The sequence below is a fragment of the Primulina huaijiensis genome, chromosome 7, assembly GCF_012295235.1.
Source record: "Primulina huaijiensis isolate GDHJ02 chromosome 7, ASM1229523v2, whole genome shotgun sequence".
Lineage (NCBI taxonomy): Eukaryota > Viridiplantae > Streptophyta > Magnoliopsida > Lamiales > Gesneriaceae > Primulina > Primulina huaijiensis.
In genome coordinates, this window is record NC_133312.1 from 21,215,945 (window position 1) to 21,229,859 (window position 13,915).

The 13,915-nt window shown below is 33.4% G+C and overlaps 1 protein-coding gene across 2 annotated transcripts; it reads right to left on the reverse strand.

Moving 5' to 3' along the window:
- Positions 1-7,889: 7,889 nt before the first annotated feature.
- LOC140981317 (uncharacterized) lies at positions 7,890-12,408 on the reverse strand. 2 transcript variants are annotated; one of them, XM_073447679.1, is made up of 10 exons: positions 12,197-12,408; positions 11,461-11,555; positions 10,524-10,588; positions 10,337-10,380; positions 9,827-9,904; positions 9,563-9,716; positions 9,038-9,214; positions 8,490-8,549; positions 8,313-8,419; positions 7,890-8,136 (listed from the first exon to the last, which is right to left on the reverse strand). In XM_073447679.1, exons 1-10 carry the CDS (start codon positions 12,346-12,348, stop codon positions 8,124-8,126), a joined length of 945 nt encoding a protein of 314 aa, XP_073303780.1. In that variant the 5' UTR covers positions 12,349-12,408; the 3' UTR covers positions 7,890-8,123. The 2 variants fall into 2 exon arrangements, with proteins under 2 accessions (XP_073303780.1, XP_073303781.1); XM_073447680.1 differs by having other exon boundaries at positions 8,061-8,136; positions 8,306-8,419.
- Between the last annotated feature and the right edge of the window lie 1,507 nt (positions 12,409-13,915).

The following is a 13,915-nucleotide window of genomic DNA, read 5'->3' on the forward strand; positions in this document are numbered from 1 at the left end:
AGCAGGGATGCATCTTCCAAATTTATGAATTGCTAGATATAATATAAGATCAGCGCAAATCTTGTATTTTAAGGAGTTTGTCTTACTAAAATTCTTTCCATACAAGATATCTATATCCTCTGACTCTATAAATATCATATATGATCTATGGTTTTACATGTCCACTTATTAATTAAACAAGTATTAATGTTCTCGCACACTTAAGTTTATTTTTTAGATTGACTTAAGCATCGGAGAGACTACACCGAAAATAATTATGGTGCCTTCTAATGCAGCTCCACTTGCACCTGATCGACGAGGCTGTGCTCAGCTTACTCCATACCAGCCAGCAAGACTTGATTATTTTGGCTCACCAGACCAAATACTAAGTACGTAAAAATTTTTGTATCATCAATTTTCATAATTTTTTAACAAGAGAACAAATCATCGTTATTTTTCGACGTGCACCGGATAAACCATCAGTAAAATAGACTTGGCAAGCCATGTGCAATAGCCTAAAAATTTTGTTAGCCGAGTAAAATGGACTTGGCAAGCCATGTGCAATAGACTCGATCGAAAAAGTATTGATAGAGGAAATCGAGCCCGTGACCATCTTGTGTTGCACTAAACAACTCAGACACCTCATGAAAGCCATAATTCTTATTTATTTAATCGGGAAAGAAGAATAAAAAAATTAAACAATTGAAATTTAAATACACACATTAAAGTGTGTTCGATAAATTTGTCAATAAATGAGAAACTAGACTACATAAATTCCACAAATCTTGGCTTTCAACCCAATTCAAACTCTACTCTATTAAATAATTCAACTACAAATTCAAACTTGCCAACAAATTCGAACAGACCTCGAAGGAATGGAGCGTTTTAAACACTGATTGGCTTTGCTTTACAACTCATTCATATTTTTAAAATTGTTTGAAAAGTGATCCGAATATGTTCTTGTTGACGTACAAAAACTGCTAAATAAACAATTATATTTCAACTACTTCACAATTATATTATGGTTTTCATATATAGATTAAGTGAACTAATATCCAACTAATTTTTTACGTGTCCACGCCTAGTTAATTTGGAGATGAATTTTGGGTGGGTGTGTTGTTTTCTGGAAAATAATCAATTTTTATATTTCATTAAAATTCATGAGAAAATCACGATCGTACAATATCTGTGTTTCTCAAATTTTTTTTAAAAAAAATACATTCTTGATAATTTTCAAATTCTTGTCGCCCTCGTACTTATTCAATATTCACCATTTAGTATTTCCGAGTCCATTCAAAACACGAGGAGACAGAGACGAAAATCTCACGGTAATGCCCAGAAAGATGGAATTATCTCCCATACATTATATTACTTCCTCTCTTAGGACATTTAGTCCAACAGACAAAAATTAAGACAAGTTCTCCGACTCGTAATTGCGGATTTTTTGCTACCGTTTTGAACAGTTTCAAGAAAATATTTCTTATCATGGCTGTAAAAGTGTTGCAATATTTGCTACCTACAAGTTTACAGTGTCAAATTTTAGTACTCGGCAGAGTACGGATGTCGATCCCACATATAGTGCTATTTAATTATAAATTAAGTACCACAATTAAAATAATCAGAATTTATTTAGAAAATGCACTAGTATTTTTGTTATTAATTACGAACTAAATTTAATGAAAGCACGCAAACGTTTTAAATTCAGTGAGAATAACAATCTAGAGGTACGATTTCACTTGGTTTTCAATATATTCAATTATCATCGACATCAATATTTATAATTTCGACGTGTTTGCTACCCAAGAATTCTCAACTATTTCTACTCACTTTATCAAGTGGTGCGTAGAAATCAATTATCTAAAGTCAATTTCAATATCTCTATAAAAAAATCAAACAATAAATAATTTCAATTGCACAATAATTCTTTTAATGGATTCGTTGGAATTATCGGCCTTCCGAACCCCATAAACACCAACGATATATTTTCCTACGGTCATATTCAAAATCTCCTCTCTCGATTGATAGATCTCAAATAAATATGACAATTCAATTATTGATCAAGTAATTGAACACAATAAAATCCAGAAAATATAAATAAACAAGAAGAAATTTGCATATATAAGTCAACAATTCATAAATAAGGTTCGACCAAGCTACTTCGTCCTCTAGATTGAAGAAATTAGTTCATAACGAAAAAACGATAAAACAAATTCATGTTTTCCGACATCACTAATAGAATAAAATTAAGTAAGAAAAAAAGAAGAAGAATCAAATCAGAAATGTGACTCCGTCCTCGGTAGATGCACTCTTCATCTTCGTTCTTCCGCTCTCTTTCTCGTTCTCTGGAATTTTGTGTGATTGCGGCTCTCTCCCCTTTATTTTTGGTGGCTAGGGTTTACTTTATTATTGTTGAGTGAATCGTTGAAAAAGCCCAAGAAAATCCCGTCAAATTCTGCGTTTTCGCCTGCGTGCGCGGGGGGGGGGGGCGAGCTCTCGCGCAGCCACATGTACTCTTCTGTTTTCGCAGCGCTACGCTCGCAGAGGCACGGGTTCTCGTGCAACCGCGTGTGCTACTGTTCACAGGAATTTTTTTTTCGCTTCTCTGCTTTCTTTTTCAGCCCTTCATTCTTCTATTTCAAAATTTAGTTTATTTCTCGTTGGCCACAAGTTATGCGACAACGCTTGATTCCTGCAGTTTCATAAACAAGAGCAAAAAAAACGTAAACCTTCTCAATAACCGCACACTTTCATACCAGTTCTTTGGGTAATTTAAGTGCAAAACTTGCACTTATCAAATCCCCCAAACTTAAAGTTTGCTAGTCCCGAGCAAATTGTAAAAAAAATACATTCAATGTTGTTCTAGGAAGTTAACAAAACGCAAGCGATGGAAAAGCGTAATCACTATGGCCTCAAATATAACATGTCTAAGGTTTTCACATTCAATGCATGCACACATTACTTAACAGTTCACGTGTGTGGATCACCAATCTCATCTACCCAACCGAACATGACGATAGATTTAAGCTTCTATTTTACCTCATAGAAACATAAAATGTTTAACTCAAGTTTTAAACTATTATCCATGGAAATAATTACGCACACAGATCACCAGGACTTTTGGTTAAACATTTGGTTCAAAAGATATTAAGGAGAATCACACCAACGCATGTTTGAAAGTCTAGACATCTCAACACAAGAAATAAAAAGGGCGAAAGATAAGATGGCAAATCGAAAGTTGCGTTTCTGTCCACTGGTTCGTCGTTCTTCATCTTCGTGATCGATAGGTGAAATTTAGGATAGAAAACAAAAAATAAAATATCATTGCTTACATAATCAGACCAACCATTTTTTACTAACTCAAATCATGTATGTGTTAATTGTGTTGTTGAATTCCAATTTGGTGGCTTGAATATTAACAATTAATAAGATTATTCCATGCTACACGGGTCAGCATCCAATAATTGAGTTTATGTTATATCAGGTGTGTTACATCGGTGAACATCCACTAGTTGAGTCTATGTTATACATGAAATAACATTTCACTTGTATTTTAATACAACATGTTCACTGATAACTCATTTATTTTGTTTCGCGATTCCAACATAAGGGACATCACATACCATATATATTATGTATTATTACATCTTACCAAATTACCTTTACATACAAAATGCATAATAGTAAGTCTTATGTGAGATAGTATCACATATTTGAATCCGCGAGACGGGTTGACACAATCCATATTTATAAAGAAAAATGATATTTTACACATAATTTTTTTCATAAAGCGGGTCAGGTTGGAAATATGTATCATAAAATTAATATGTAAAACAATATCATATGAGTTTTTGTGCATGCATAATAGAACAAATCTTTTGGATGTAATTTTTTTAAAACATATACATATATGTGTGTGTGTGTGTGTGTGTGTGTGTGTGTGTGTTTAAGCTCATGAATATTCATTGTGATATATTTAAAGAAAATGGAGTTTCATAGTGATATATTCAGCATCATTAAATTTTTACAATATCGCAGTGGTTAGGAATTGTCAAGTTAGATGGAGTCACAATTTACAAATTTCATGCAACAGTAGTTTGTTTCAATTCGATTTAGAATACGTACTGAATTTTTCATGTTTACATATGTTTGATTTCTAACATTCTATAAGAAAATTACTAGGTTATTATTAAAATTTTGAAGTTTTTCAAATTGCTGATAATAAAAATTTCATTCGACATTGAAATTAAACAATCAAATTATCAATTATTTCACTTCGGGTTAAATCCATGCTACGCCCTGAGGTGAGTCTAGCCTGGTCCATGAGAGTGGAAAACGGCCCAATTTGACCCAACAAAACAAATAATAAATAAATAAATGTGTCTCCCACATGTAACTGAGGTTTCCCCTTAGAGCAAGCTCGAATTGCTTAATAAAAAAAATGACGTTCAATCAAGCTAAGGGCCAAGCTAGACTCATCTTTACTCGATCAAATCATTGGGATGTCAACAGGTGTCTCCGCCTGAAATGCGGAGAGAGAGACGACGGAAACGAGGCCGCCAAGAGGAGGCCTCGTCTTGGACCTATACATCATCTCGTCATAAGGTAATCGATAAAACTTCAAGAATGGGATTCTCGACCGGAGTGCCCGTTTGAGAAAACAAGGGTGGCAATCTAAGGGAAGATGGCTTGGGACTTCTTTGTTGGTGAATCATAGAAGGATCAACTTTTTGTGCTTTTGGTGATATTGGTGTTGAAGCATAGTAACCCCTTCTAAGGTAGCTACATGACGCTCGTGATCGGGCCGTGAAAGAGTGTGACCTGCATTAAGGGGTGAGATGGTGGAGCCAAGTTTGAATGCCGATGAATAATGTGTTGGTGAATGAAAGAAACCAAGGTTCGAGTGAATAATTACAGAGGCTTTGTACGCAATATTATTAACAAATAAAATTAGAGTAAATATAAGATTTAAATTTAGAGAAAAAATAAGTAACAATGAATTTATTTATTTTTAAAAAAATGATAAAATGTTATATTACCTTATAATTTTAATAAATTATAATTTATGATATGGTAGAGTTACATAATGATTACATAGAAATAATTGATTTACTAGGTGAAACTAGAAATATCAAAACGAGTTACCTGACTAGACTGACACGTTTTTTTGGCTCGAGAAATTACGAACTCATTATTAATTGAACTTTTGGCTGAGTCTCCAAATCCGCCAACAAAATGAATGATTTTATTAGGCAAAAACTTGTGTGAGACGGTTTCAAATGTCGTATTTTGTGAGACGGATCTATTATTTGAGTCATCTATGAAAAAATATTACTTTTTATGCTAAGAGAATTACTTTTTATTGTGAATATCGGTAGGGTTGACATGTTTCACAGATAAAGATTCGTGAGACAGTCTCACAAAAGACCTACTCATTTTATAATAAATCGGGCGAAAAGATTCTTGGTATCATAGAAATTGGATTATCTCTACACCTTGCTCTCATATAAAAATCATGCCAGCCTCGTGTATATTAAATAATTCAATATTTAATATTACACTTAGACGTGGCGCAAACAAAGTATCTGGAGATTATTATTTTGGACCCACTCAAGAAATTTGATTCATTACACACAGATTTCAATCAAACGAATGCAATAGCAGACCACATGAGGGAACTGAAATGGACATGAAATATGTTTTAAGTTAGTAAAGAAACCCCATAACTTAGCAAAGCTCTAAAAGGTAAAATGGAAACCTCACTAGCAAAAGTGGAGCCAGCAGATTCAGAATACTTCAGAGATACTCCTAACTTTTAATGTCGATGTTTTACTGAAATACACTTGGTTTAAAGAAAGAAAAGGCCTTCAAAATCTCTCAAAATGGGGAAAATATAGTAGCAAAGTTTAGAAAAATACGATTTTACTTGACAGAGAAAGGATCCTTTTGACAGAAGATAGGTAGAGTGAACTCTTCTTCTACTGCAAGGGAAAAAAGTATGAAAGGGACACTTTACCAGGCAAAATATGATAAAGCGTCAATGTTTGGTTTGCAAGGCAATGTATAAAAAAGATTATATTTATGCAAAAAGTAAGATAACTTGAACCCAAACTTCACCCTTGTCTAAGCAAAACACCATAGTTTCTCTCTCTAAACCTTGTTATTTTGGACCTTACAAATTCTTTCACCTAATATGAGTACCACCCTCTTCTCCAAATGAGGTGGCTGCAATCCCTCTTCTCTCCTCTGAAGAAGTTGTGGATTCGTCTCAACTCTGCCAAGAAGAAGAGTACGCATTCACGCTATTGCATTCCGATTTAATTTTTCACTCATGATCCCACACTAGTTCTTGTTATTTTCCTGGTTTATCATTTGACACACAATGTCAGGCCCCTACTTCAGAGTTTCAAACATATAATGCATTAATATTTTCATTCGGAAGATAAGATTATCAATCTTCACTGCATACATCCTACTATTTTGAAATATGATAGACTAATATAACTCAAGTCCACACATTATTTCAGGGAAAATCGTTCGATTAGACGCTCTATCGACGAGACTCATGTCATATTTTCATTTCACAATAACAATTTTCCCTATCTAAAATGACCACACATGATTCACACAATCACACATGATTCACACAATCATCATTTTGTTCGTATCAGAGTAAAAACAAAAAACAGAATGATCTGCCAATATAGATAACATACTGCACTTTCGGTGTGTTGGTTTCGCAGGTAGAGGGATATATATATTATACGAGGATGTCAAGTCCTGCCCCTATGAAGACGTGCATGTACTGTGGTCCATATTAGTGGAGTCACATCCACCGACATTGCCACCACCCAAATCACATTTCTCAACATCACACAAACAGAAGTAACAAGGAAGGAAATGGGAGTACAGCAACTTACAAACATTGTACTGTACATAAAATAGAAAGTTTTACCGGCCAGATTTTGTTTTTTGGTTTTTTACATTTTGGTTTTGGTGTCTCTTTCAACTGAAACCCTCACAGAATGTTATAATTATAAATTATTAATATTATTCAGTTACTCTAAGATAGTTGGGTAAAGACAAAAGCTCCAATTTACAAATACCTGTCCAAGAAAAAGTGGTTGAATGCTTGGTGTAGATTGTAAATGCTTTTAAATGTCTGTATGTTGTCTAGTCTATTTTAGATGTTGATGTCGCAGTTTGATAGGTAATATAAAACTCTTAGGAGTTAAAGGTTGACTTATGTAAAAAGGTCACAATCTAGGTAGGTGTTCTGTATCAGTTTTAATAATCTTTGAATGACTGGAAACTTTGAACAACCTTTGATGATGATTCTAGACTGCTTGTTCTCCACCTCGACTAAAAACTTAAGAGTTCTAAAGTCTAGTTTATTCCTCTTTCCTCAGCAAAAAAGGACCCCAAAATGTTCTTGCTTATTGTTATTAGCTTGTTTGCCTTCTTGACTGAAAAATTAAGACTTCAGAACAAAATTCTATTTTCCTTCTGTTGATGAGAAAAAGACGTGATCCTGGCTGCAAATCACGCCAGAAGTACATATTATCACTCTTCATCGTGGACAAATGAACACAAACAAGCATTATAACATATGGTTTGAATAGATAAATTATTAGGATTGAAATTTATTGATAACAAATTTAGTAGAAGCATTTCATATTATGGTTCTGAGCTTCAATTTTTTTATTAATTAAAAGATTATGAGGTAATTATTCAAGTTTAACATTTCCAATTCAGCAAATGATCAGGAGCCAGTTTCTGTTACTATAGATGTTGATTAGACCTTTTTAACGAAAAACAATTCCGGTTGAAGGTCCTTCGATAATAAAGTGTTGTTCATCTGTCATCCGCACACATTAAAGCTTCCAAGAAACTATGAATCTGGGAAATCAACCTTTCGGAAATGATTTATAATTACAAAATGAAATGTAAATGTTATGAAAGACTTGATTAATAACATTCTGTCCGCAAATTGGTGTCGATATTTTTCTAGTATATTTGAATAAATTATGCTTTAGAATGACACGACACCCCGTAAGTAGGCAATGGGAACGTGAATGATGATACCTCTGATAGAATTCAGCTTCAAGAACAACATACTGGCCATTCTACTAGCAACGCCATCCAGATTAGTCAAGACATCTGAGTCAGGATATGTAATATTTTGGATCAAAAGACAGTCACATTATCAAGAACCGAATTGTGGGTGGGGATTCAGAGTTGATTTTGATGCAGTCAAAGTTAATTGAAAAGAATTTTACTGTCGTTCAAAACTCTAATTTTTTTTAGAAATACAAAAGGTAGAAAATACATCTCACAGGGAAGAAGAAGAGAAGCATCCGGCCACATCTACCAGCCATTGTTTAAAGTAAGCTTGGCTATCCACCTCTGCAGGAGACAAGGCACCTAAAGGAGTAACAGTTATCTGCAACGAAAGGTGAGAAATTACCAGTAGACCAGTATCGCTCAAAATATGCAAAATATGAAAGACATACAAATCCTTCTCGAAGGTTACAGTAGTCTGTGTCAGCATCTTCCACTTGTGATCCCGTGACCTATGAAAAGGACACAAAATCATGATGCTGCATAACTAATAAGGATGTGACATCAAAACTTCCTTGAGACTAAGAAAACCACACATGTTCATACCAATGGTGTTGGCTTAAGTTAAGAATAAATTTTGCTGATGAAGTAAAATACAAATTAAATTTAAAAATTATGCGCTGGCACGTTAAAAGAGATATTTCAAACATAATACCTAGAGTCGTACATTTAACCAGGATTTACTGAAATATTTGTGTGTGTAGTTCTCTCACTGATAGATTTCAACATGCTTTAGTGTCATCGTTTATATCCTAGCGAGTTCACAAAATATCAAATATGTCCCCCCCCCCACCCACCAAAAGAAAGCGATAAATATGCCAAGAAACAAGTATGGTGAAAAAAAAGGCCAACAGATGCAGCGCTGTTGTATGCAGATTGTCTCAAATGCTAGAAGGATTTCACAATTACAATCAGGTAGATGAAACAAGCAAGATCATACTTCTCTCTTAAAAAATAGACATTCATGTTTTGTACTCGAGGCCTCTGATTCAGAACTAAGTGATGAATTTGTCTCCATAGTCATAGTTGAGGACATTCTCTCTCTTTGAGCATCAGAAGTAACTTGAGTCCACCCCATTTTCACAATACTCTTGCCTTGCTTGGTCAGTCGATAACCCTGTTCAAAGGCCAAGTAAGCATCCAGTCATCTTCCTCTTTCAATCAATACAATAAAAACTAAGAAGACAAGGATGAAATGACTAGTATCTTTTAAATTAGTTGAGAGTAAAAAAATGAGAAAAATATGATGGAGTGGACTATGTTTTGAAACAAGTAAAACCATCGTTGAGCAAATATAAAACGAAACACTGAAGGGCAAGTTTAAAGATTGATTAGACAACAATATTTGTAACAAAGAACATATGTTAACTGTATCATGCCATCAGACCTAAAATCTATACTTAGACATGTCAAAACATAAATGTCCAAGTCAATGTCAAAGTGGCTAGAACAAACCTAAATCTACCTTATGATTTGCAACATTGGTCGGCACATCAATATTTAGGAAACAGTTTTGAGGATAAGTTTTCTTCTTGATTTCAGCCATTATGGCACAAATTATGGGCAAGCATGCCTCTGCTGCTAGTGTGAAATCATTGATATTACTTCTTCCTCCAACCCTGAAAGTTAGGTATCCAAGTGAACTGAATTTACATTAAAGAAATCTAATGGAACAAATCTAAGCCCTTATCAATTGGGCTAGATTTAATGATAATGCTAGCGCACATACCAAGCATATGATAGAGATACAGAAGGTATTTCATTAAAAAAGGCTTCCCGAGCCCCTGCTACGGTTCCTGAATAAACACTGCATTTATCAAGATAAGCAGTCACTAGAAGCACGGAATATAATGGTGGCCAGGTCAACTCATTACAACAATTCTTTATAAACCCATTTAAGATAACGGTAAACTTCTGCCTGATAAATTTACTTACACACCCATTACAACATCCTTATACACCCATTTAAGCAATAAAAATCATAAAGATTAACTTCTTTATGATAAATCTACTTGTTTGAGGGAAAGGTTGTGCGGCACCTCGTCAGTCATAACACTTATTATTGCTTGTAATGGACATATCAATGCTGAATACCATTTAATTTCACATTACTGCACTTCAAAATGGAAACGATACTTGCAGGGACCTCTTTAAGTTTACTCTACTGCAAAATAAACTCTACACTAACAAACACATAAGTAAAAAGGATCCAGTGATCAAAAGCAGAAATTGTACTGACATGTGGTAACCACAGTTGCTGCCCATATTAATGCCACTGATAACCTGCAAAGCGGACATTGAAAGATATATGCATGTCAGATACTTTCCTCGTAGAAATCAACAACTGATTAAGATTCATTGAAAAGTCCTTTAGGAAAAAATCTGAAATGCCGGCAATTATATTCCAGTCACTGAACGGTAAGTACCAGATCAGGAAATGAGGGGAAGAGAGCTTTGGAAATTCCCAAAGATGTACAGTCAGCTGGAGTTCCTGAAAGTATTGTACAAAGACAATAAGGTAAAATGCAGCTCCCATGATGTTCCATATATTAGGATTGTGGACTTGATGAGCTCAATTATTTTAGAAACATGTTGTAGTGTGTTGTCTGACCAAGTGCAAAACTCCAGCATTGGGTGGAATGATCTGACAGTAAAAGGTAGAATGCAAGGCCAATCTTTTATAAAATGCTTATTTTAAAAATAAAAAAAAAACCTAGGCATGTGCCTTCGAGGCTCAAACCTAAGCCATAAATTCTAGGAGGTCAACAGCTTCATCACTAAACTGCATCTGCCACTTTATGGAAGCCTTAATTTTCATGGAAAAAATTAAATAATTTTGCATATGAAGATGTTTGAGAGCCAAACTGGCCCAACTGTTGCATATATTTTTATAGATAAAATAGAAAATTTATTGCTATCAATACAGCCCCAGACTCAGTGTGCTACTTGATTGGAAGGATTCTGATAAATCTGATTCATGTTTTCTTGCTAATCCATTTATTTGATGTATTCTTCATTTTTGGCGATCTCATCAATTGCAAATTGCATAATTAACTCTTTTCCTTTTCTACAAATGTAATGTACTTGTTCATGTTATACTATTTTCATTAATAAAATTAATTAGCCTCTTTACATTTTTCATCTCCCTCCAGGTATGCAAAAATGAAAATATGCCCCCACAAAGGGTGTCTAAATAAAACTTGACTGCCTGCAATATCCTTCATTTTACGTGGTCTTGTACATCCCTTTTTCTCTAACCTGGGTCTGATTACTGGGGAGTTCGAATTTCTACTAAAAAAAAATTCTATGGCATTGAAGCACAAGAGGTTAAATGACAGAAAAACAATGAGCTTTGCAACCTACCAGAAACTGCGAAAGCAATAGCCCCACTGATTTCCACCGGCTTGACAGAGAGAGCATTTTTCCAAGTAATACAATGGCTAACAGCAGATTTTTCTCTGGAAAATAAAAACAGAAATGTAATATCCAACAAAACTTTATCTGAAAGGAATAGCATAATAGCAAATCCATTAGCCACGTGACTGAAAACCATCAGTCAGGCATCTAAAATGGTCACTCTAGTCAATCATGACCACACCATGCAAAAGCAGAGGGGTGAAGAAATTACTCCGTCTACTTTCCAAAACCATACAGTAATCTTATTCACAAAATTACAGTCTTAAAGTAAATTTTAAAATTGATATATCTCCTATCAAAAGATTCATCCAAGACACTGACATAGAAAAATTACATAAAAAGCCAACACAATTTACATGAAAAGTCAAACAGCAAACGTACAAGAAAATTCACACTTTGCACGTAGACAAACATGGGCTGATGATCAGAAAGGCTTTAAAGCTATAAATTTGGCTCGCGCCGAAATGGAAATCATCAAAGCTCAATCATTTCATTTGCGATTTATAGCACCAACAAGTAGAAGGAAGCTAAAGTATAATCATCATTTCTCGTCGAAGCAGGAAACACATTTTGGATTCCGTAGGCAATCAATCGTGAAATCAAAATCGTACACACAGGCATACAGGTATAACATTTATAAGCCAAACACAAAAATACACTAGGTGTTAGCATATATACATACGAGTCAGGAGCGCAAACCAAGACGCGGAATCGATCAGAAGAGACGAGAACGCTAACGAGAGCTCGGAGGCCAGGCGCGTCAATTCCGTCGTCATTCGTCACCATCACGGTGGGCCGATCGCCGCCGCAGATGTTCGTGCATCTACTCTCCATTTTCCAAAAATTTAGCTGACAATTAATTATTAGTTATATTACTCTTGTAATCCATCCGGCACAGGAATATTCCAAATCTATTGCGTTAAAAAGATCGTTGTCGGGTTCCATTATTTTATATTTATTATTTTTAATTTGTATTTATATTATTTATTTTGATTTTACATAATATTTTATTTTATTTTATTTTTTGTTTGTTTTCAATAAATTCTTTTTTCTTACCTTTCCAATTATTGATTGATTTTATTTAATATTAATTGTCAATAACGTGATCAACTATTTAAATATTCGTAAATTAATCTTGAATATAATTATGACTTATTAAATATAGCAACATAGATATCGATCAAGACATATTAATTGGCTATGAATTGAATTTGATTTATATGCTCGGTTTTATGTGAAAATTGAAATTCTATAAAGATTTAATATATTTAAATATAATTAAATTTAATTATAAATAATTACACTCTCAATTTTAAATAGATTTATTATTAACGCATGGATAGATTAATAAATAAAATAGGAGATTTTCATTGTTATTGTGTAAGAATTTAATAATTAATTAAACATCAATGAATATCGTTAGATTTAATTAAAAATTTTCATAGTTAATTTATCTAGATTAATACTTTATTGCCTTATGCTTATTTATTTAGTTTAGCTTAAGTACAATAGTTAAAATTTTAGCAAATAAATATTAGTATATATGATATCGATTCAGACTCATATTTGATTATAATATAATTTGATCTAGTTCATTTGTTAGGTTTTATCGATCGAAAAGATCGGTCGAAATTTCCGAACATTAAACAGGTTTCTCATATTTCTAACTTTCTATTTAAAATTCTCACTCTCATCGGCTTTTTTATGTGGTTCATTATGTTCCTAAGTGAAAGATTAGCTAAATTTCATGGAGTATAGACTATGGGTGTTCATCGGTCGGTTCGATTCGGTTTTCGATTTTTTATTTCGTTTTTTCGGTTTTCGGTTTTACAAATATATAATCCGATATTCGAACCATTTTTTTCCGATTCGGTTCGGTTTTCTACCGAAATAGTTCGGTTATTTCGGTCGATTATTTCGGTTTTGATACAATTATTTAAATCAATAAGATAAATATATCGTAAAATATAATACGTTATCTTTTTATATGATAAAACATTTAAATATAAAGTCTAAATGAATTACATAAACAACAATCAACTAAATATTATTCAAAATAAATATCATCTCAAAAAATATATAATAAAAATAAAATTATTAATTTAATGAAATTTCGGTTTTTTCGAATTTAGATTTTAATATTTTTATCCGAATTATAAAATTTGATTTTCGATTCGATTCAAAGTTTGATTTTTTCGATTTGAATTTTCGATTTTATCGAAGTTTTAAGGGGAAGTTGGTGAAAAATCCCCAATGAAAATATTTCTTTGGGTTCACTCCCTACCCACAAAATTGTGGTACTATGTCATATAAATTGTGGTACACTTCATGTGGAAATGTGGTACACTTCATGTGGAAATGTGGTACTAAAAAAGTACCAAGAGATTGAACACTAAAAAAA